General features: G+C 43.9%; 2 protein-coding genes across 5 annotated transcripts in view; one reads left to right on the top strand and one right to left on the bottom strand.

Moving 5' to 3' along the window:
• Positions 1-13,930, top strand: part of REEP1 (receptor accessory protein 1) — a 118,535-nt gene extending 104,605 nt beyond the window's left edge. The window contains exons 8-9 of one of the 2 annotated variants that reach the window (XM_084627309.1): positions 4,672-4,811; positions 10,098-13,930. In XM_084627309.1, coding sequence (XP_084483435.1) covers positions 4,672-4,811; positions 10,098-10,169 — 212 coding nt within the window. In that variant the 3' untranslated portion in view covers positions 10,170-13,930. The remainder of the gene's footprint in view (positions 1-4,671; positions 4,812-10,097) is intronic. The other variant, XM_084627310.1, reaches the window with a different exon arrangement.
• An 878-nt stretch (positions 13,931-14,808) lies between these two features.
• On the bottom strand, positions 14,809-19,874 carry MRPL35 (mitochondrial ribosomal protein L35). Of its 3 annotated transcripts, none has more exons than XM_084627311.1 (4): positions 19,768-19,874; positions 16,615-16,801; positions 15,453-15,597; positions 14,809-15,212 (listed from the first exon to the last, which is right to left on the bottom strand). In XM_084627311.1, exons 1-4 carry the CDS (start codon positions 19,799-19,801, stop codon positions 15,024-15,026), a joined length of 555 nt encoding a protein of 184 aa, XP_084483437.1. In that variant the 5' UTR covers positions 19,802-19,874; the 3' UTR covers positions 14,809-15,023. The 3 variants fall into 3 exon arrangements, with proteins under 3 accessions (XP_084483437.1, XP_084483439.1, XP_084483438.1); XM_084627313.1 differs by having other exon boundaries at positions 19,709-19,789; XM_084627312.1 differs by lacking the exon at positions 19,768-19,874 and adding an exon at positions 19,700-19,730.
• Between the last annotated feature and the right edge of the window lie 1,321 nt (positions 19,875-21,195).

The following is a 21,195-nucleotide window of genomic DNA, read 5'->3' as shown; positions in this document are numbered from 1 at the left end:
TCCCTCCAAGCCCTGCCCCCTGCTTGGTCCATCCCCCACTCCCCCTGTGGCCCCAAGACCGGAGCTCTGTGGCCCTGCTGCATCCCTGGCCAGAGTCAAGCTCTCAGCCTCAGCTAGGACCATGGCAGAGCTCTCGGTCCTAACTGGAGCTCTAAGCCTGGAGACCCTCCCCTGTTTGGCCTCTTCCACCCGCAGCCCCGCCCAGGACCCCACCCCATTCTGTCCCTTCCCCTGCGGTCCTGTCTCTGTTCCACCCCCACTCCGCCTCTTTCCCCTCAGACACCCTGCCCCCCGCTTGCTTCTGCCCCCCTCCCTACCACTGAGGCCCTGAGACTGACCGCGGCAGGGAGCAAGAGCTCCTCCAGCCCTGCGGGTGTGGCAGGAGGAGATCTTCCTGGGGGCCTCAAATCTGCCACTGCCTGCCCACTGGCAGCGCGAGGTCTGGGGAGCTTTAGCATTCCCCAGCCTCTATTACGTGCCACCCAAGATGTTTCTGTGCATTTTTGGTTTTAGTTGCGTGTGGTTCTGTAGCCTGTTTACTGATTCTGCTGGATAGTCTAGGTAATTCCTCAACAACACCGCTTGTTGACTCCCTGTCCAAGGGAATGTCATTGTCCATGTTTGGCAGCACATGGCTTGAGTTGCATTATTTTACTGGTTTAACCATTGTTGCGTTTCTCTAAAAATAGTGCAGCTGGGGTACAAGACAAAAGATTATAATTTCTTTGGGAGTGGGTAGAAACTGGGCTTGCTCACAATGGGGAAATATTTTAACCGGTTCTAAAACTGGTTCAGTTAAACTGATTCTAAAAATGACTAGCGCCATAATATAGACCCAGTTATAGGTGGTTTAAGGCAGCCTGACCCTTTTTTACTGAACAGGAAACAATCAATCAGACTGCTTTAAACTGCCTCAAACTCACCATACACTGTCGTTCTTAGACCAGTTTTAAACTGTTTTAAAACCAGTTAGAATGCTTCCACAGTATAGACAGGACTTAAGGACCAAATCTTATCATTTCTTTGAAGTTAATGGGAATTTTGCTCAAGTAAGGCCTGCAGGATATTGTCCTCATGTGCTAGGATGTTATATAATAAAAAATTGAAAATTAGTTTCCCAAAGCATGGCCAACCTTCTGTGATGACCCCGCAGCTACAGGAGTTGCCTGTTTTCAGAGGCTTCCCTATGGCAAGGCTACAAACAAGTTCAGTAACATTTGGGTTCCTCCTAATGCAAGGTTTGTTTAAGGCCCAAGCAGTTTAGGAGGAAGCATGGTCTTATGGCTAAAACAGACAATGGGGTGACAGGAGACATGAATTCTATCCCTAGTTGACTCACTGTGTGACCTGGGGCAAGTCCATCCCTTCCCCTCCCTATACTTCAGTTTCCCTAGCTATAAAGTGAGAATATCCCCCTCTGAGAGGCTTTATTAATGTTTGTGTAACACTGACAGACCCCAGTCATCAGGATCGAACCTGGGACTTCTGGAGCTAAATGCATGAGCCTCTACTCCATGAGCTAAAAGCCATATGCTCCTTAGCTAAGGCTATAGAGCAAACTCATTAATCTCTCTCTAAGTGGTCTCAGCTGCCACTAGATGGGACAGAACACCACACCCAAAAGGTGTGTGGGTTACATGTGCACCGGACTTTCAGATGGGAGATGCTATATATAGGTGGGCAAAATGTTATTTCTGTCTAGTTTGTAGTAGTCTAGCTCCCTACAGTCCTTACATTTCTGTTAAAGGAAGGCAGTGCTTTAGAGATAGGTCAGCCATTATTCCACTGAACCTGTCTCCATCCGGAAGACTACACTTCGAGTTCTTCAGTAGTGATTTTGAAAACTATGTCACCATATAGGAAATAGCTCATTGGCTGATACTGTGGAATCATAGATATTTAATATCGCTACAGTCTTCCATATTGCTACTGGAGTGACTGAGATAGTTTGAACCATTACTGTACAGTAATGTGTTTTTTGTTCTAATAAGGGCACCCACTTGAAGTGCTTCTCTTCAGAGATTCTGCGTCTCGCAGTGAACTTAAAACACAACTGTAAACAGAGCCCGCATATAAACTGTGTTTTTGAGCAATTATGGTGGCTAAGTGATTAATACCAGTGTGGCATCTTGCATGCTCTCTTAACAACATGAAGTAAAACTGAGCTCTTCCTCAAAATATCATTTTCCAGGTGTCAGAAAAAAATGCTGTACAATGAAAATGAAATGTACCCAGACTTATTTATAATGTGATTGACAGAATACTTTCCCACACTTTTTTTTAGAACTGTCATCATCTGTAAAACCTGAAATCAGCATTGTCCCTGGCCTCTCTGTTTTAACATTTTTCGACACTGCTTGACATTGCTGGGAAAACAGATGTTTACTGCACTTACTGAAAACCACTAGAGGCCATAGTCCGACCTAGCTATTGAGATGACAGATAAATTGATACAAGCAGCAGGATCTAGTGGTTTTAGGATACTATGGCCTAGTATGTGTAGAGGCAGCCTGGTCTAGTGGACTAAGATCATGACATTCAGGAGCTATTAGTTTATTTCAACAGGCAATGGACAGGGCCATAGGCTCTGAGCTATAAAAAAAACCCACCTTCACAAGGGGAGTAGCTCCCAGCTCCCAGCGCTGGTACACTATCTATACTGGCATGTTACAGCGCTGAAACTTGCAGCGCTCAGGGGTGTGTTTTTTCACACCCCTGAGCGAGAAAGTTGCAGGGCTGTAAAGTGCCAGTGTAGACAAGCCCTTACTCTCACCATCTGTATAATAAGGGGAGTGTTAGAGCTGAGTGAATAATGGATTTTTGGTTTGGGGTTTGATTCAAACTGGATCAATTTTTTTTTCAATTTTTTTTTTGTCTAATTGCAGAACCTGAAAACTTTTTGTTTCTAATTGGCTGAAACAATTTTTGTTTTTTATTTTGTTTCAGGTTGACCATAACGTTGACTCCAAATGCGGGGGTTGAGGGTGTTCGAGTTTTTGTTAAAATTCAGCCATTTGGGGTGTTTTTCACCTTTAAAAAAAAATTGGCTAAATTAGAAATGGAAATGCTGTTTTTGCATTGAAAAGTCAAAATGAAACACTTTGAAATAGTCCCAAATTCAACAAATAGTTCTGGGCTGTGAAAAATGCATTTTCCTAAGGGGAAAAAAGGTGTCACTCAGCTGTAATAGTAATACTTATGACAGGTTTCAGAGGAGCAGCCCTGTTAGTCTGTATCCGCAAAAAGAACAGGAGGACTTGTGGCACCTTAGAGACTAACCAATTTATTTGAGCATAAGCTTTCGTGATCTAAGGTGCCACAAGTCCTCCTTTTCTTTTTGAGTAATACTTATGTAACTCATGGCAATTGATTTGTTGAGTACTTTGAAGACTTAAAATGCTACGTATACTTATCAGGAATTTAAGGATCCTCTTATTATCACATTTGTGCACTTATCGCCAGTCTGAGAGGTAGAAATTGCTATTTTTATGCTGTCCTAGATTATTATAAAAAATCTATAGTTTAACTGGACCTTGAGCCAGTGATTGTCAGTAATATTTGTACAAGCAGCAAAAGCTTCCAGGCCCACAACAATTCAGAATGGAAAAGATATAAGCCATCAATTTAACTATAAAAGCACCATAGCAAATTGTCTGCAGAGGGGTAGGAGGTTTAGTTGGAGCTAGGTACCATTTCATTGATTCATACTTTGTACTACCAATTAAAAATATCATCTAATTTAACTGTCTGGATACACTATACCAACTTTGGACCACAATCTGCCAGTACTGTTAATGACTCAAACTGCCTCCATATAATAGCACTTAAAAAGTTCAAAATGCTGCACAGACATTAACTATTAAACAAGCATTTGCAATCTGCACACAGCGGGCCAAATTCAGTTACATCAGTGAGGTCTGATTATAGTCAGAGTGGCTTTGGAAATCTCCCAGCAGCCACTCCTTTCTGGAAGCAGTACCAGGAACTGTGGAGTAGATGTCCTGAGGGAAATGCATCTGAACGGAGTTAGAAGAGCATTAAACATGAGGCAAAACTGTAGCAGTTCAGAACACAAGGCAGCATGTCAGGGATGGGGCATATTGAACCATTACTGCTTATACTAGTGCAGCCATACTAATTCACCCAGGAATGCCTCGGTTCTGTAGTGTGAACACAGCCAAAGTGGCCAATGCAAGAGGAGATCTAAGTAACTCCTCAAGTTCAGTTACAAGTTTGGTTTTTTTTGTTTTGTTTTTTTGCTGAGGTGAAAATGTTCCCTTGGTGTATTTGTTCAGACCAGTATGGTGCCAGAATGGTTTTTCTTGAGTGATTAGCCGTTTCACTGATCTGTGATCCAAATATGATTAAAACCAACTGTTTATGGAATCTACATAACATCAGATGGGCTGTTAAATTAGTCTAAATTGCATTTAAAAAGTCCAACACAGCTAATAAACACACCATAAGCTGGAGCCACTTTGGTTTCTGACACTGCAACCACTGTTACTAGAGTGTGATATATGAACCCCATTTCTATTAATCTCTGGAAGAGGCATGGCTTTGGGGTGAGATTAGTGAAATGAACAGCAGAAGCCAAGTCACCACTGACCTTCCTTATCCTTTGTTTTCACCATGTAGATTTAAAAATGCTGTTGTAAGTGGTTGAGGTAGACATGGATGATGCGTGTGAAAAGCCTCGTGAGGCAAACTGTGAAACAAAAGACTTAGTGTTCTCAGATGATGAAGAGCATGATTTATTGGATCACATGGTCAAGAACAGAAGGCTCAAAAAGAAGGAACAAGCTCTTGAGGTACTTCCATATTGGAAAAGGTGCTGCAACCAGCAAGGTTGCCTGGATTTCCAGAAGGACACCTCTCTTTGGAATGGAAACGCTGTTTGAGGCCAACATTCTACTTTCAGTCTTGCAGGGTGGGTCTGGACTTGAATATTCAGCTCTTCCTATAGGTGTGGAATCTCCCTGTGGGAGTTTAAGTTCCACACCTATAAGAACAAATCAGAGCTGCAAAATTAGGAGCTAACTTGGAATTCTTCCAAAGTTTTGAGGTGTTTGGATGTGAGGTTTTGGAGATACACAAAACTCTCCATTTCACTTTGCATTTACTTAAGGGAAATTTTTATTGTCATATTTTGAGGGGAAGACAGATGGAGAGATGTGCCAAGATCCAAACACCCCAAAACTTTGGGAGAATTCAGAGCCAGATCCATACATATTCAATATGGACCTAATCCAAAGCTCATTGATATTAATAGGTCTTTCCACTGATTTCATTACTTGGATGGGCTTTGAATCAGGCCCTATATTAGCAAGTATGCTTTAATTTGTAACAAAGACAGACAGACATATAAAGGATACAAGTGCATACATTCTGCTTTGCCAGAAAAGGTTTTACCATCACTCATGTTCATAGTAAATACAGCCACAAGGCAGTCAAGTCAAAGGAATAATACTGAAAAGAAATCAGAGATGGCAGAGATGAGGAAGTCTTCCAGATCTTTGCGAAAATGGAGGCAGCTGCTGTCTGCCCAGATATAGGTTCTAAGAAATCAAAGGTGGGAAATCTCTACCAATGGGTAAGTCGGAACAGTTATACTCTTAACTTGGCTCAAAGAGAGAGTATGAAAGGGGATATTGTTGGGGTAAAAATAATACTCGTTGCTCTAAAGTGTCCTTATCTATGGCTCTAATAATACCTGAGATCATTAACAGGGGAGGAATTTTGAAAATCTCAATGACTTCTCACCAGTTATGCTCCATGTCAACTCCCTGAGTTGCTGTCTGCCGGTCCTAGCCCTGGCCCTGCTGTGCGTGGCGAGGGAGAGAAGAGACCTGGCCTTTTTGAAGTCTCCTTGCCTCTGGATGGTAGCTCCTCAGGCTAGAGTGCTGCCCCCTCTCCGATGCTACTATGAAGGGAAAGAGAGAGGGTGGCTGCTCACGGACAAAACTGTGAAGTGGGCCACCAGCACAGAGCCCTGCCCTCCTCTCCCTACCAAACGAGCATCCCAGAACTATGCAGCAATGATTTCTCTCTTGTCAGGGTGGCTCTGCTGCCCCAGTAGCAGCGCTCTCCAAAGCTGCTGCAGGATCTACTCCTCTGATGCGCTATCTATTCTGTGGATGGCTCCTATTCCAGACATGGTGGCTATGTCTCTGGCAGCTCCACACACGGTGCAGGATCCATGAAGGCCACAGGATTTATACCCAGGATCACCTTCTGCAGTTGTTCCAGTGGGAGCCTCTCCGAGTTCTTCCCTTCTGGCTGGAGGCCTCAGTTCTGATATTTCTATCTTGTATTTATTTTCCATTAGGTCCGTAGTGCTCTTCAGGAATTCAGAGATGAAGAGATCGCTGAGCATGGGCTTGTGGCACAGGCATGGGACCTGGGGGACTTGGATCCTAATGCCAGCTCTGCCACAGACATCCTCTGACATTGGGCAAATCATCTGTCTAATCTAATGAACTCATCAGTGTAGTGTCTAAACAAAACCTCTTTGTACGAGTTTCCTCGTTGATACAAATGGGATAATGAGCCCACGCTACCTCACAGAAGGATTGAGAGGCTAAATTAAACAGTGTTCACAAAGTGTGGTATGACCTTTGGTCAGAAGGTGCTATAGCAATATAAACAATTTATAATAAAAAGATAACGTAATGGGTCCCACTGGATATTAGGGTTATGCTGCAGAGGCCTCAGATACTTGTCACTGCCGGAGGCAGGGTAATGGAATGGATGAACAAATAGTTTGATCCAGTGTAATGCACCTCATGGTCTTTTCACATCATTTAGCTGGACCCTCAGGTTTGACCCAGGTCAGCATTGAGGTGGACTGGCAGAATGCTTCTCCTTACAGTGCCTGGTCTCAGCCTCTCACTTTACAGAGCATGGACCTCTGGGCCCTCTTAGAAACCATCCCCAACTCATTTCCCCTGACACCTAAAGCTCAGTTAAATCCAAGTCTGGGGTTTAGGGAGGAGGGTAACAGCTAGTGCTGGAACTGATTGTAGTTTTTTCATGCATTGAAGGAATAAGCCAAATTAAACACGCCTCCTCCCCCCCTCCCCCGTTTGGAAAGTCATAGCTTTTCTCCCAGGAGCTCCTCTGCCTGCATTAAAAGGGTGGCAAATACTTAAAGATGTCTTCCCCTCACCCCTCCTCTGGGTATCTGATGTCTTTAAAACACAAGAGAAGTAGAACAGAGAAGCGGTTGGCATTGGCATTACATGAGAAGCTGGGAGGAGACTTGAGATGTCCCAAAGTACTCCATTTAGGAAGGAACAATCAGTTGCACACGTACAAAATGGGAAATGACTACCTAGAAAGGAGTACTGTAGAAAAGGATCTGGAGGTCAGAGTGAATCACAAGCTAAATATGAGTCAACAGTGTAACCCTGTTTCAAAAAAAGCGAACATCATTCTGGGATGTATTAGCAGGAGTGTTGTAAGCAAAACACACGAAATAATTCTTCCGCTCTACTCCGCGCTGATTGTGCCTCAACTGGAGTACGGTGTCTGGTTCTGGGCACCACATTTTGGAAAAGATGTGGACAAACTGGAGAAAGTCCAGAGAAGAACAACAAAAATGATTAAAGGTCTAGAAAACATGACCAATGAGGGAAGATTGAAAAAATTGGGTTTGTTTAGTCCGGAAAAGAGAAGACTGAGAGGGCACAAGATAACAGTTTTTATAAAAGGTTGTTACAAGGAGTAGGACAAGAAGCAATGGGCTTAAATTGCAGCAAGAGCCATTTCAGTTGGACATTAGGAAAAGCTTCCCAACTGTCAGGGTAATTAAGCACTGGAATAAATTGACTAGGGAGATTGTGGAATCTCTGTCTTTGGAGATTTTTAAGGGCAGGTTAGACAATCACCTGTCAGGGATGATCTAGATAATACTTAGTCCTGCCCTGAGTGCAGGGGAGTGGACTAGAAGACCTCTCGAGGGCCCTTCCAGTCCTACAATTCTTTGATTCTATAATTCTGTGCAGAGACCTTTAAATGCCAGCCATGAGTTAACCCATGAGTCTCTGGTTGTAAAGACTGAAACAGGTAAGATAGCAGAAATGGAGTTGTCTCTGCTGTGCTCTGGAAATACATTCTTGTCCTAGATCAGTTGTGGGTAACTGCAAACTAATGGAAAGACAAGAGGACTTGAATCTCCTGACTATTCCTGAAGTAAAAACGAAGGGTGGGCCCCAGTGGTTGGGGGCTTGCTGGAGACCTGGGTTCAGTTCAAATCTGCTCTACCACAATTATCTCTATGACTTTAGGCAAGTCATATAGGCCCAGATCCCCAAAGATTTCAAATGGAAATTAGTGGAAGTTAGCTGCCTAAGTATCTTTGGGGATCTGGGCCTTAGTCTTTCTGTGCCTCAGTTCCCCATCTGTAAAATGGGGATAATAGCACTGCCCTAGCTGTCGGGTGTTGTGAGGAGCAATGCATTAAAGCTTGTGAGGTGCTCAGATACCATGATGATGGAGGCCATGTAAATACCACAGATAGCTAGATTTGCCAGCCATGCAGCAAACCGCCAGAGGCTCAAGCCTGCAGACCATACTCAGGCCCAACTTCTGTTAATTTCATTGAGAGTTTTTCTGGTGTAAGGATTTCAGGATTGGGGCCCAAGGCAGTTTTGGGGTACTATCTGGTAGAGAATGGGAGTGGGTGGTAGATGCCAGGTTAAGCTGCGTGATGATAACCCACACTACTCAGGCCTGGTGTAAGTGTGCACAATTTACAGTGAAGCCAATGATATCTGTTCCCCCTGAAACCAGGGCAGATTTTGGCCCTATGTGTCGAGCAAATCTAAGTACTTGACAGAATATTGAAAAGTGATTTGTATGTTATATCACTTTATAGTCATTCAGCTACCATGCACTCATTATGAATACTACCATATTATGGGGAATCATAATATGCTGGCCTGCTACTGCATAGGCAGTTTGCTACACAATGTACGTAAATGCATTTTTAAACTGAGCAACACTTTCTACTGCTTTAAGATTCATCTAACTAGTTTCCTGTGTGATTCTCACAACCCATAACTGGGCCATGCTGTAGCTCTGTTGGGTGAACTATGCACCAGTGGTTACCACCACCACATAGTGGTCTGTTTGCTGCTCAGGGTGCTTTCTCTCGCTCAGACTGTTTACCCACCTGGGGAATGGGGCTACCCAGGATTTGAGACTAAAGCGGAGTTAATCTGGCACCTACCACTTAGGCAGCCATGATAGACCTCCTGACAGATTGCCTGTGAGTCGTACAGTGAACCGTCCGCTTGTAGCTCACTTATGATGTCTGAAGGGGTCTATTTTTAATAACTCCACATCAGTAATGTAACTGTAAGGCAGAATTTCAATTATTCTGTTTTGAAATAATTTCAAACAGTGTCCAGGCTTTGTCCAGACAAGGAATCTGGGTTGGCAGCTTGGCCGGAGTTCACAGGCTTCATCCAGTTAGCATAAAATGGAGAAGATTGCAGATGTCCTTGTCTTTTTTTATGAAGAGGCTGCCTGTGAAGGCTACAAGTCACAGCATGCATTGTTCCCTTTTGAGTGGGCCTTAGGTTTTGTGGGGCCCAGACGACTGATTTCTCAGGTGCCCTGGAGCAGCATTTGGGGTGGGGAGTGCCAAAATTGGCGTTCTGGTACTTTTTTGCTCTCCTGATCATAGGGGCATAACTTAGAGCAGTCTCGAGGCTTCTGTAAATTGCAATAGCTTATACCTTCCTAGGGGCTATTACTCCGGTAGGGTTTATTGAAGCACAGTGTGCTCTAGCCATGCCTCCTAAGTCAGGAGTCCAGAAGGGTGATGGTGTTGAGCTGGCTACAGGGCTTTAAGCCACTCAAGGATTCCCTCATATTGGGGAAATTCCCAGCTGCCTATTTAGGGAATCTTTACATGGGGATTTATTAGGGATCCGGTCTTTGTTTCTTCATCTCTAAATGTGGATAATACCTACCTGCCCTCCATGAGGTATCATGAGGATGAGTAAATGAATATCTGTACATCACTTTGAAGATGTAAAACACATTATGTTACTCCTGTTTCAACAAAAACTTCTCTTGATTCCCCACAGGCACCGCCTAGACCTCTTAGACCTCGCTTCAGGAAGAAAAGTACCTCGACCTCTACCACTGAAACCATGTGAGTGCGATGAGCCAATAGCACCAAGATCCACAGAATGTCTCTCTTCTGCCTTAAAGAGCTACTTGCTAATTATGTAGAAAAACAGCAGTGAGATGGATGTGATTTGATGTGCAGCACTGCAGACATGGCCTTTCTCTCTTCCCTTAAGTTACACGTTACTTGCATTTTCCCATAACATGACAACACTCTCACAGGTAGTAACAGTGTCAGAGTCCCCCTGTTTCATTTGCAGAATATACACTCAAGCTAACCCTGTCAGGCTGTACATTTGCAATTATTAGTTGTGTCTGCATAGTTTTAGCTTGTGAATGCTAACAAACAAAAAAATACTCAATAGCTCTCAATGATACTTTGACTAATGTATCTGTTTATGGCTTTATCCTTAACAAAGTGGACTTGCAGGAGCCATAGATTTTTCTCCCTACCCTTCCTCCATCTTATAACAAGACTGACTGACGTGAGATATTTTGAATTCTTTCGACTGTACAGAATGTCTAAGACTTATTAGCAAAAGTTGAGCTGCAGCTCCATTTCTTTTTCTGCAAGTAAATTATGTGAACTCGTCATTGTGCTGAAAATGTAGAGACAACTTAGAGATGATGAGAAAGAGAGATGTACAAGAGAATGAACTGATTTCACAAAATAAAGTAGGGGAGTCTTAATTTTGATACTCCTGAGCCAGAAGAAGTGATATATTTTGTAAAAATGAAAGAATTAATCTTATAACTTTTGATCAACATTTTACTGGCAGTTCTACAATATATGTAAGCCATGTTTGTAATAACTGCTACAATGTTAACCAGAATCACATTAGCCATTGAGTTCATAGGGCAAAATTCACCGTCCTCATCTGCATGTAGAAGCTCACTTCAGGTGTTTTGCTTTTCTGGTGCAGATGTGGGAATTACACTCCCACAGCCAGAGAAGGGCATTGGAATTGAGCTCTTCCATGTGGCTTGGAGAGAATTTTGCCAGTATGTGGATTCTGGTTTAAACCATGAGACTCTGTAGTTTGGCTGGTGCATTGGTATCCATATATAAATGCTAAATACAAAAGAAGAGGAAGAAGTTGTAGGATATGTGTATTTGTGCTTAAAGTTGGTGTCTTCTGTAAATGTAAAAGCATGTGAAATTCATAAATGAGTTAATTATGTGGCCCTTTGTGTTTGCTCTTGGCACTATCCCATAGACTAGAAAAACTTTTAGAATGTGACGTATGATTGCCATTGATAACTGATCAATAAACAGACTTGATTATGAATAATATTGTTAACCTAGTTCAGGTACAGAAGTGGCCCAGCATGCCAATAACTGGTTAGAGTGCACCAGACTCAGAGATAAGCATATCCGATGTGGCCTTTGTTAAATATTATCTGACGGATAGGCTTCTACATCTCAGCCTTCTTACTAACTCATCTTGAGGTAATTCTGAAGCTTCCTTAAATGGTTTGGAAAGTAAAAATTACTGCTGTCCCCTCCCCACAAACATTTGTAGCAGTTTGGTTAGTAAGAGGAAAGGGCAAACAGACATTTCTTGCGATTGCCACAATACTTGGACCTGTTATTGGAAAATCTGATTTCCCTTATAAGCACTGAGTATATTGTGTTTTGTGAAGACTATATGCTAAAAAAAAAATGCGTTCTAGATCGCAGTTGAAAAATATTCCGTCATTAGAACACACTCAGCAAAAGCTTTGAGTAGCCAAGCTTATGTATTTAAGTTAAGCAGCTTTAGAGTCAATTTGATTTTTCAGCAAAAGTTTTTTTAAAAAAATCGCAACGTTGCCTGAAGTGTTCGCTGAAATTTATTTTCAGTGCTACGCAATAGGGTGCCATAAGACAAAACAAAAGCTGACAAGTTTGCACTCAAATTATGCCAAAAATAAAAATATACAGCTGCATAACGTTTGATGAATTCTACTCAGTGTATTAACATTCATCCTCACTAAAGTTATTTAAATGTCTGACCTGCTGTTTTACTGTAAACTTGACTGTTTCGATTTTCTTAAATGCTGAGGTGAAACTGTTGACAAGGGAGTTGCCTTATCTCTCGAAGACATTCACTGTATAACTGAAAAAAAACAAACCCCCCTTTTCATATCGCTGGCAACAATGTGTTATCAACTGAGCTGTGTATTTGTGTATAGACTGACAAGAAATGTGAATGCCTAAACATGTATGCTTAGTGGTATAGTGTTCTGTACACAGGCTAGAACAATCACTTGCTTTGAATTCAGTATATTACAGACACAGGTTGTTTACAAATGCTTCCTCTAAAGGTCTGTCATTTTAACATTCAAATACAGCGGTATGTTCTTTGGTCCTGACTCTTCTCTCAGGCACTGTCTCCCCTTGGGAATAACTTCAGTTCAACCATTGTTGTTGCTACACATGGGCTGACCCCTAGCAGTAGACAGAGGCAAACCTGGGTTTGCATCAATTGAACTAATCAGAATATCACATGCTAACTGGCCCTTTAAGGGGAATGGGGCTCCAGCCCCTCCTCTGACTAATCAGTTGCCACCCAGCTGAAGCAGTAAGATCAAGGAGCAGGTAGCCTGAAGATAACCTGGTTCTCATCAATAACAAGAGCTCAGGTTGGGGGCAAGGCCCCCTCCAGCATCAGTCCTCAGCTCTGAGGAAAAAACCCAGGGTATACGACTCTCAGGTGGTTGTAAGCCTGAATGGAGTAGTTAGGCCCCTGCAAAAGACCCCAGGTCAAGCAATGATATGTTGAATGTGTTATTTTGAAGAAATAAAACTAAAGCCTTGAAGAGAAGGGGACAGAAATCCTGTGATTAGAGAATGTTCTTTGGTGCCTGGGCCAGTGAATTAGCCTGCATGTTTACACAGGATTTACCTTAATTATGAATGGGGTAAACTTTGAGCAACTCACTGCAAACCCTTATGCCTCCTTGTCTAAATGTAACTATCAGCACCAGTGTAGCTACATCATTGAAGCAGGGCTATTTTCAATTACAGCCAAGGTGCCACTTAGCCTAGTGTCAATTGGGAGTAATTGCCAAGGGAATTATACAAGTGTAAACCTGGTATAAGGAAGAGGAGAACCAGGCCTTCTGTTTCTAACAACAAGGGGAGAAATTACCTCGTGATTAAAAAATGAGGAAAGGCTTACTAGAGGGATGTGATGCTCCCTGGCATCATGTAAACAGCCTGCTGCCTTTGACTGTGCTCTGTGAAATATCCATGTTCTCATGTAGTAATATCTATATATTTGTGACAGAATGCTTATTAATCAGTCTTCTTTTGCTGTTTATTTGTTTCGGGTACCTGTTTTGCACCTAGCCCGTATTTAAAATTGTAAAGAACACTATGCGTACTCTTAAGATTCACACTTATACAAACATATTTAAGGATCATAACTGTGCACTTAAAAGAGGTTTCTTTCCCATGATCAGTGTAAAAGATCTCTGATAGGACAGTACATTTAATGCCTCATAAGGATGGACATTACAACAGTATTCCAAAGGTTGGCGTTTTGCTGGTTTTGTTATGCTTGATATACATCCTGAATAAAGTCTTAATCTTTTCTTTAAAAGAAAAAAAACCCACAAAGAAGAAAGCATCTTCAGTCTGTTCAATGTATCTGGCAGGCCAGAATACTTGTTACTTTTATTACTGCATTATTTAGTTGTCTTAATTCTTGCTAACTGTATATAGATGTATTCACTAAATGCTGCATGTCCTTCAGAACTCCTTTCTGTATTACCAGTTGGTAAAAAATACAGCTACTAAACCTGTTACCAGTGAATTCATTGGACTACCACAGCTTTATTATGAAGTAAGCCTTGTCTTGTCAAACAAGTGATAATGGAACTGATTGACAGAGGCTACAGTAAAGAGAATGGAACAGTTTGAAGCTACTGTTGTCACACTGTCTACAGGCTACCAAGTTTTAAAGAATGCAAGGGATTGGGCCTTAGTAAAAGCAGAAGCAAACATATCATCCTGACCTAGAGTGTAAAACTAAAATCACATACATTGTTTCATATAAAAGGGCCATGAGTGTACCAAAATGTGTAGTGTAAAGTGGAGCCAGAATTTAAAAGAGAATTAACAAGCAGGCAATTATTCACAATTAATAAGAAAGCAATGAAAATTAGAAACTTTCAGAGTGGTTGTAAGGGAAGTTCTCTAATTTTAGCTAATTTAACATTTGCTTTAATCACTTTAGTTATCCACTGACCAACATTTGGAACACACTAATTTTCAGCGTTTTCCAGTGGAGAAGCTACGTCAGTCCTACTCAGTAGGAAACTGGGCAGCGTTATTAAAATGGTAGCCCCATTCAGTTAATGCAGACACTGAGACAGCAACTGTCTTTTTGTTCTGTTTGTACAGTGCCTCGCCAAATGGAGTCCCGGTCCATGACTGGGGCTCCTAGGTGCTTTGGTAATACCCATTCTATATTACTTGTATTTTTCAAACTGCTTTAAACATTCCCATTCTAATATTAATTCTTAAAATTTAGCTTAGATGTTCAACTACATACCCTATTGCAAGAATCTCACCACGAGAAGTTCAGAATATTTAGCTGAATCAAAATTTCTCAACTTTTCCCCTTGCCCCTCCTCCACTTTAAGTGAAATACAATAACCAAGTATGACTGAATACTCCAGTCACAGTCCAGAATTAGTTTATTTTGGATGTTTGTACCAATAATTCAAATCAGACTGTATATTTGCATGTTACATGTAAATGTGGAAAAATGACAGACTATAGTTATTTGTCTTTGGAAATACATAAAAAGATCCCAGCCTACATACAATGACATGTATTGGGCAGTAAGAGGAAAAACAGAAGCGTGAACTGAGACACAGAAGAGAGAGGTTTCCTAGAGTCGAAGGTTTGTGCGATCATGATACTTCTGGAAGGGATCATCAACGTACCAGTTTCTTCTCTTCCAGAAAGAAGTGGTCATTTTATCAAGGAGTTTACTTTGAGTTTTATTGCAAAACACTTGTTCCCTCAAGCGTCTTTTCTGGCGAATAGACTTTTTCCATAATTTTTTCTTGTAACCAGCCTGTCAGAAGACAAAGAATTCTACATCACTTTACCATAGATGGATGTATAGCAACAATAATAACCCATACCTCAACAATCCCCATGCCCTGAGCAAGTCAGCTTTCAACTCTCACCCTGGATTTTCTTTGTTTTTTTTAATCTTCCCTCCCAATCACTACTGATCCCTAGAGGAAGGAAGGCAGCTGGTCACTCTTTTAAACAAGGGTAGATCTCATATTTAATAAAATGAAAGCCTTACTTTTTTCCTTAACCAAAGGCCGCAGTGCAGTCGGAGAAATCTATAGACCACAGATTTTACAGATTTCCTCTTTCCTTTTCGAATGCTATAATATGTGAGAGTCCTCGCTGGCTGCTGAAGGACATGTGGCAGTAAGGCTGTTACACTGAAATAAAGAACAGAAAAGATGAAGTATGTAATTTAACAAGAACTAAGTGGTCTTTCCCCAGAACGCAGCACCTGACTGACTCCACCTGGAAAACCCAGAGTGACTTTACACCAACTTGCCTCAGAAAATTTAAAAGCAAAATGATATAACATTTCAGTAGGCCCTTTGGCTGAGTATTGACATATACATATCTATTACATTGCAGTGCAAATGTCTGGCTGAGTGAATTTCAAATATTATTATTTAAATTATCGTAGCACCTAGGACCCTTAGTTATGGACTAGGGCCCCACTGTGCTAGGCAATGTATAGACAGTTTTCTTTGGTTCATAACTTTTAAAAATGGAGTTGAGAACTCAGGATAGTGTAACACAAGAGCTAGTTCAGGTGAAAAGTTAAAATTACATGTTTTAACATTAGAGATCTGGGGCTTTCATTATTTTAATTAATAAAACAAACACCAGTTATATAACAAGGTTTCTTATTGCGATGAGCTGAGGTACATGTTTGAGGCACATTCCATCTCGCATCTTCATTAAAGGGTCTTGACATGATACAGGCGGGAGAAGGAGTTTTAAAAACTGATCCCGCTTGCAAGAGTGAAAAGTAGCAGCAGAACTTCCCATGCCAAATTGGGGAAAGATGCTACTTTTCAAAAGTGTTGATGAGAATATGGAATTTGGATAGAAAACAGGTTTAACCCTAACACTCTCCTTATAAGCTTGTGTACACAGGTATTTTTCTTTGTTTCCCATCATTGCTCTAGCACTGGTTCAGCCTGCTCTGAGCAGAGTTAGGTCGGGGACAAACATACCTGTGGTGGTCGACATTGCATTCCAACCACTGATGCCACTGGTTGAGCTGAACTGTACGCTGGGCTAGTGCAATGGTGGGAAATACGAAAGAAAGTTTGAGTGCTGACTCTAGTGTGTATTACATTCTGCAAATTTTACAGCAGGCTCTTTGTTTTCTAATAGGTTTTATGTAACATTCACCCTTTAAAAACACACCACACCTGTTAAAGATGGAGAGAGGACACCCACATGACCGATCACTAGCAGACAACAGAGCTTTCGTAGCAGAGGAAGCTAATGGGGCCTGCACCCGGTTGAAACATCGTATGGAGAGTCCAGAAATAAGACGGATGTTGCAGGAGCTGTTGTAGGCCAAAGGGACCAGAAAATTCAGAGGTCTTAAAATCCCTGTGGCGAAAGAATAGATAATACCAGGAAAAGTTAATGAAAAGTGAGCAGTGGGTTGAAACCGCCCGACACCTGAACCCATGTTTTGTGTTGCAGTAAACATTAATACCACTTAATTACAAATCTGCTAGATTCCCTGTTTAGACACTTTGCACACAGCAGACAGTGGGATTGGCAAGGGTAATCATCAAAATCTCTCTGGCTGAAAATGTAGAGCTAGATATTCCTCAGACACTAACATGTAGGTTCAATATCACCAATGACTTTCATTCTAGCACCAAATTCAGAATCTTCAGCTTCTGGGTGTGAAAGTTTTTGAAGATCTGCCACCTAGCGGTCAATGAAAATCAAGGAAAGTTTTATAATGATGGTTGACTGACCAAGACCTTGTTGGAAATATTTTGCTGCTCTCATGTACATTATCTTAAGACAGCCTTTCAATAAGTATTTTCAGACTAATGATATCTAGAAATAAGTCTTCTTTTATAAATTGTAAAAGATTGACATTAATGTTGATGTTTTGCTCATTTATGAGCTGAAACTAAATCTTGCAGAGAGAAAACGAAATTTGTATATTTCCCCATATACAGAGCGCTTCTGACGAACAACTTTAAACATGACACTTTCCTTTCAGTGGTTAGTACACAGATCACCCTGTTTCCCCTTCAATGTTTTAGAAATCATTTAGCTAGGCTTCTGGCAAGACAGACCAGCATTTCAGAGCATTGCACACCATCCATGGTTACAGAGAATCACAGCACCAACAAGCTGCAGTTTGTCTAAACCAAGAACAGCCAAAGCGTGGCTAACAGGGAAAACACACTCATGGCCATAGCAACAGTCACTTTCAATATGGAAATGCACCCCGCATAAATGAGATTCTAACATGCAGTTCTCCATCCGGACCCAAGAACTTTCGGGCTGGAGGACTGTGTTATGTACAGCCCTCATATCCAATTTGAAGATGAGGTCACCTACATCATGTTCCATCAGTTGCCTGTGGATGAGTGAACTTTTTAAAAGCTATTTATGAGACTCACTAAACAGGGTGAGGACAAGCCAAAAGGTTGGGCTTGTCACATGCGTGACCCTGGAGTATGGTGCATGGAGACATATCCCAGCATGCAATGCTTCATTTTGATTTAAGGAGGTGCAGCAATAAAAATACCAAATCCCACCATGCACTGCTTCATCTTGCACAGGATGCTCCATCCCAGTTTGAGTGATACAGCTGTAGTGCATGCTGGGATTTGTCATCTCTGCAAACCACACAGGCCCCCATACCAACGAGGGCTGCCACAATTAGATTGGATATTAGGAAAAACTTTTTCACTAGGAGGGTGGTGAAACACTGGAATGTGTTACCTAGGGAGGTGGTAGAATCTCCTTCCGTAGAAGTTTTTAAGGTCAGGCTTGACAAAGCCCTGGCTGGGATGATTTAATTGGGAATTGGTCCTGCTTTGAGCAGGGGGTTGGACTAGATGACCTCCTGAAGTCCCTTCCAACCCTGAAATTCTATGATTCTATGAATCCGCTTCCAGTTACACCCTTCCATCTCTAATACATGGTCAGTGTGGGTAGGGGTGGCAACTTTCTACTCACACAAAACCGAACACCCTTGCCCCGCCCCTTCTCCAAGACCCTGCCCATGCCTTGCCCCTTCTCCGAGGTCACACCCCTACTCACTCCATCTCCCCCCCCATTGCTTGCTCTCCTCCCGCACCCTCACTCATTTTAACTGGGCTGCCTCAGGAGGCTGGGGTGTGGGAGGGGGTGAGGGCTTCAGCTGGGGGTGCAGGCTCTAGGGTGGGACCAGAAATGAGCAGTTCAGAGTGCAGGAGGGGGCTGAGACAGTGGGTTAGAATGCGAGAAGGGGTGATGGCTCGGGCTGGGGGTTGGGGCTCCAATGTGGGGCCGGGGATGACAGATTTGGGGTGCAGAAAGGGGTTCTGGGCCAGGGGGTTTGGAGTGTGGGAGGGGACTCTGGTTGGGGGTGAGGGTACAGGAGGGGGATGAGGGCTCTGGTTGGGGATGTAGGAGGGTGCTCTGGGCTGGGATCGAGAGGTTCAAAGGGCAGGAGGGGGATCCGGGCTTGGGCAGAGGGTTGGGGTGCAGATGGGGGGGTGTGAGAGATGGGGGTGCAGGCTCTGGGGTGGGGCTGGGGATGAGTGGTTTGGGGCGTAGGAGGGTACTCTGGGTTGGGATCAAGGGGTTCAGAGAGCAGGGGATCAGGGCTGGGACAGAGGCCTGGGAGGAGGTCCGGGGTGCAGGCTCCAGGCAGCACTTACTTCAAGCAGCTCCTGGAAGCAGCGGCATGTCCTCCCTCCAGCTCCTACACAGAGGCCTGGTCAGGCAGCTCTGCGCCGCTCCCTCCACAGGTGTTACCCCTGCAGCTCCCACTGGCTGGGAACCACGGCCAATGGGAGCTGTAGGGGCAGTGCTTGGGGTGGGGACAGCATGCGGAGCCCCCGGGATGCCCCCTACACCTAGCAGCCAGGGGGGAACATGCTGGCTGCTTCCCGGGAGCCTGCCAGCCCCACTGTGCAGCGCCAACAACCAGACGGTCAGCGGCCTGGTCAGCAGTGCTGACGGGAGCTGCCATGGTCCCGTTTTTGACTGGGTGCTCCAGGTGAAAACCAGACACCTGCGCACCCGAAGCGTGCCCCCCCCCATCTGGGTGCAGCTGGGGCAGAGCCTCAGCCCGAGGCTCCCAGTCCCAAATCCCATGTCCCCTAGAGGCAGCGAACTGGAGTAGCTGATTGTTAACCAAGGGCAGGAGGGTTCCGGTTGGTGCTGCCCCCGACAGAACCACTGGCCGGGCTGCTGAAAGGGGGCAAGGAATTGATGGCCACCGTGATCCAGGAGCTGCCCCCACGGGCCAGGATCCCCCCCGCTCACCTCCCCTACCCTGCATCCTCGCCACGGGCAAGGAGCCGACCCCCGCCGCTAGAGTCTCTCACACTGACCCGACAGCCTCCGCGTAACGACAGCTGCCGCCATCTTGCCAGCCGCGCGCAGACTGCCTACGGCGGGCAGCGAGGAACATACCGCGCGGGGGGCGGAGACTAGAACGCGGAGCCCGGGGGGTAGGATACTGCGCGGGGCCGGAATGTGCTGCTGACGGTGGTGTACTGAGCATGCTCAGTTCATCTGCTGAAGCCACTGCCCTTCACCCTGCCCGTATACCCGTAGGATTCTGCGGACTGCGCTTGACAGGGGTTAAAAAGTGGCCAAGGGGCGAATCGGAGGAGGGGGGTGCCCAGGGTCGGCGCAGGGGGCAGAAACTGACTGGTCGGGGGGTCAAGCAGCTGGAGGCAGGATTAGGAGAGGGGCTAAAGGGCAACATCAGGGCTGGGGCAGGGGGGGAGGAGCAGGAGTTAAGCTCGCGGTGAGGCGCTGGCAGAGGGCAAAACCCAGCAGGGGCACAGGGGGTAACAGTTTCCACGGTATGCATCCGATGAAGTGAGCTGTAGCTCACGAAAGCTCACGCTCAAATAAATTGGTTAGTCTCTAAGGTGCCACAAGTCCTCCTTTTCTTTTTGCAAAGACAGACTAACACGGCTGTTACTCTGAAACAAGTTACCCCCGTGGGACTGAGACATCAGCGTTTGCCAAAATGGTGGGGGGCAAAGGGGGCTTTTTTTATTTCCCCTCTCACAGACAGCAGCTCTCAGCATCGGCTTCCCAGGCCTGGGTTCTTAAAGGCACAGGCATCCCAATGCCTCGTCAACGCATCTCCTCTCTGTCTGATCTAACCCAGTGGGTCTCAAAGCGGTCCCCCGCTTGTGCAGGGAAAGCCCCCGGCGGGCCAGGCCGGTTTGTTTGCCTGCCGCGTCCGCAGCTTGGGCCGATCCCGGCTCCCACACTGACCTGCAAATGACCCTTCAATCCAGGGGTATTGAATGGGTCACACTTTATGTAATTGTCTCAAGGCTGTATAATTTTTTTGAAACAAGCTGAGCGGGTGGTTTCAGCATCCAACAGAACATACCACACATTACAATTAACATTAAATTTATCAGAATAAAGAAAAGAATAATTGAGTGTAACAATTTTTAAAGTTGAAGACCAAGAGGGGGCCCATCCTTCAAGAATATCATACCAATGGTGTGTTATAATTTGTTCTGCTTGTGCAAAGACTATTTATATTTCAGATCCCTGACGTAAAATAGCCAAACTGTGTGTCTGAACCTGGGCCTGTGTGATTTCAGTCAGTTGGATAATTTGGTTATTTTTCTTCATTAGTTTGTACAGACCTGTCCAATTGATCCACAAAGAAAAGTTGAAGTTTATAATTTTGCTGGTATCCAGTGTGTTAGTTCTTTTATCCTCACGAGCTGGGAAGTAATAGGTTAAGGTGGGAGTTTTTAACATAGTTATATTACACATACATT

The sequence above is a fragment of the Lepidochelys olivacea genome, assembly GCF_965140295.1.
Source record: "Lepidochelys olivacea isolate rLepOli2 genome assembly, chromosome: 4".
NCBI classification, from domain to species: Eukaryota; Metazoa; Chordata; order Testudines; family Cheloniidae; genus Lepidochelys; species Lepidochelys olivacea.
This window is presented reverse-complemented; position numbering and strand designations above follow the sequence as displayed.

Excerpts from the sequence above, each read along its gene's own strand:
- MRPL35 (XM_084627311.1), bottom strand. The coding sequence starts at position 19,801 with ATGGCGGCAGCTGTCGTTACGCGGAGGCTGTCGG. Across the intron at positions 16,802-19,767 it reads CGTTACGCGGAGGCTGTCGG|GGATTTTAAGACCTCTGAAT; the intron begins GTCAGTGTGAGA and ends CTTTCGCCACAG. Across the intron at positions 15,213-15,452 it reads GCCTTTGGTTAAGGAAAAAA|GCTGGTTACAAGAAAAAATT; the intron begins GTAAGGCTTTCA and ends GTCTTCTGACAG.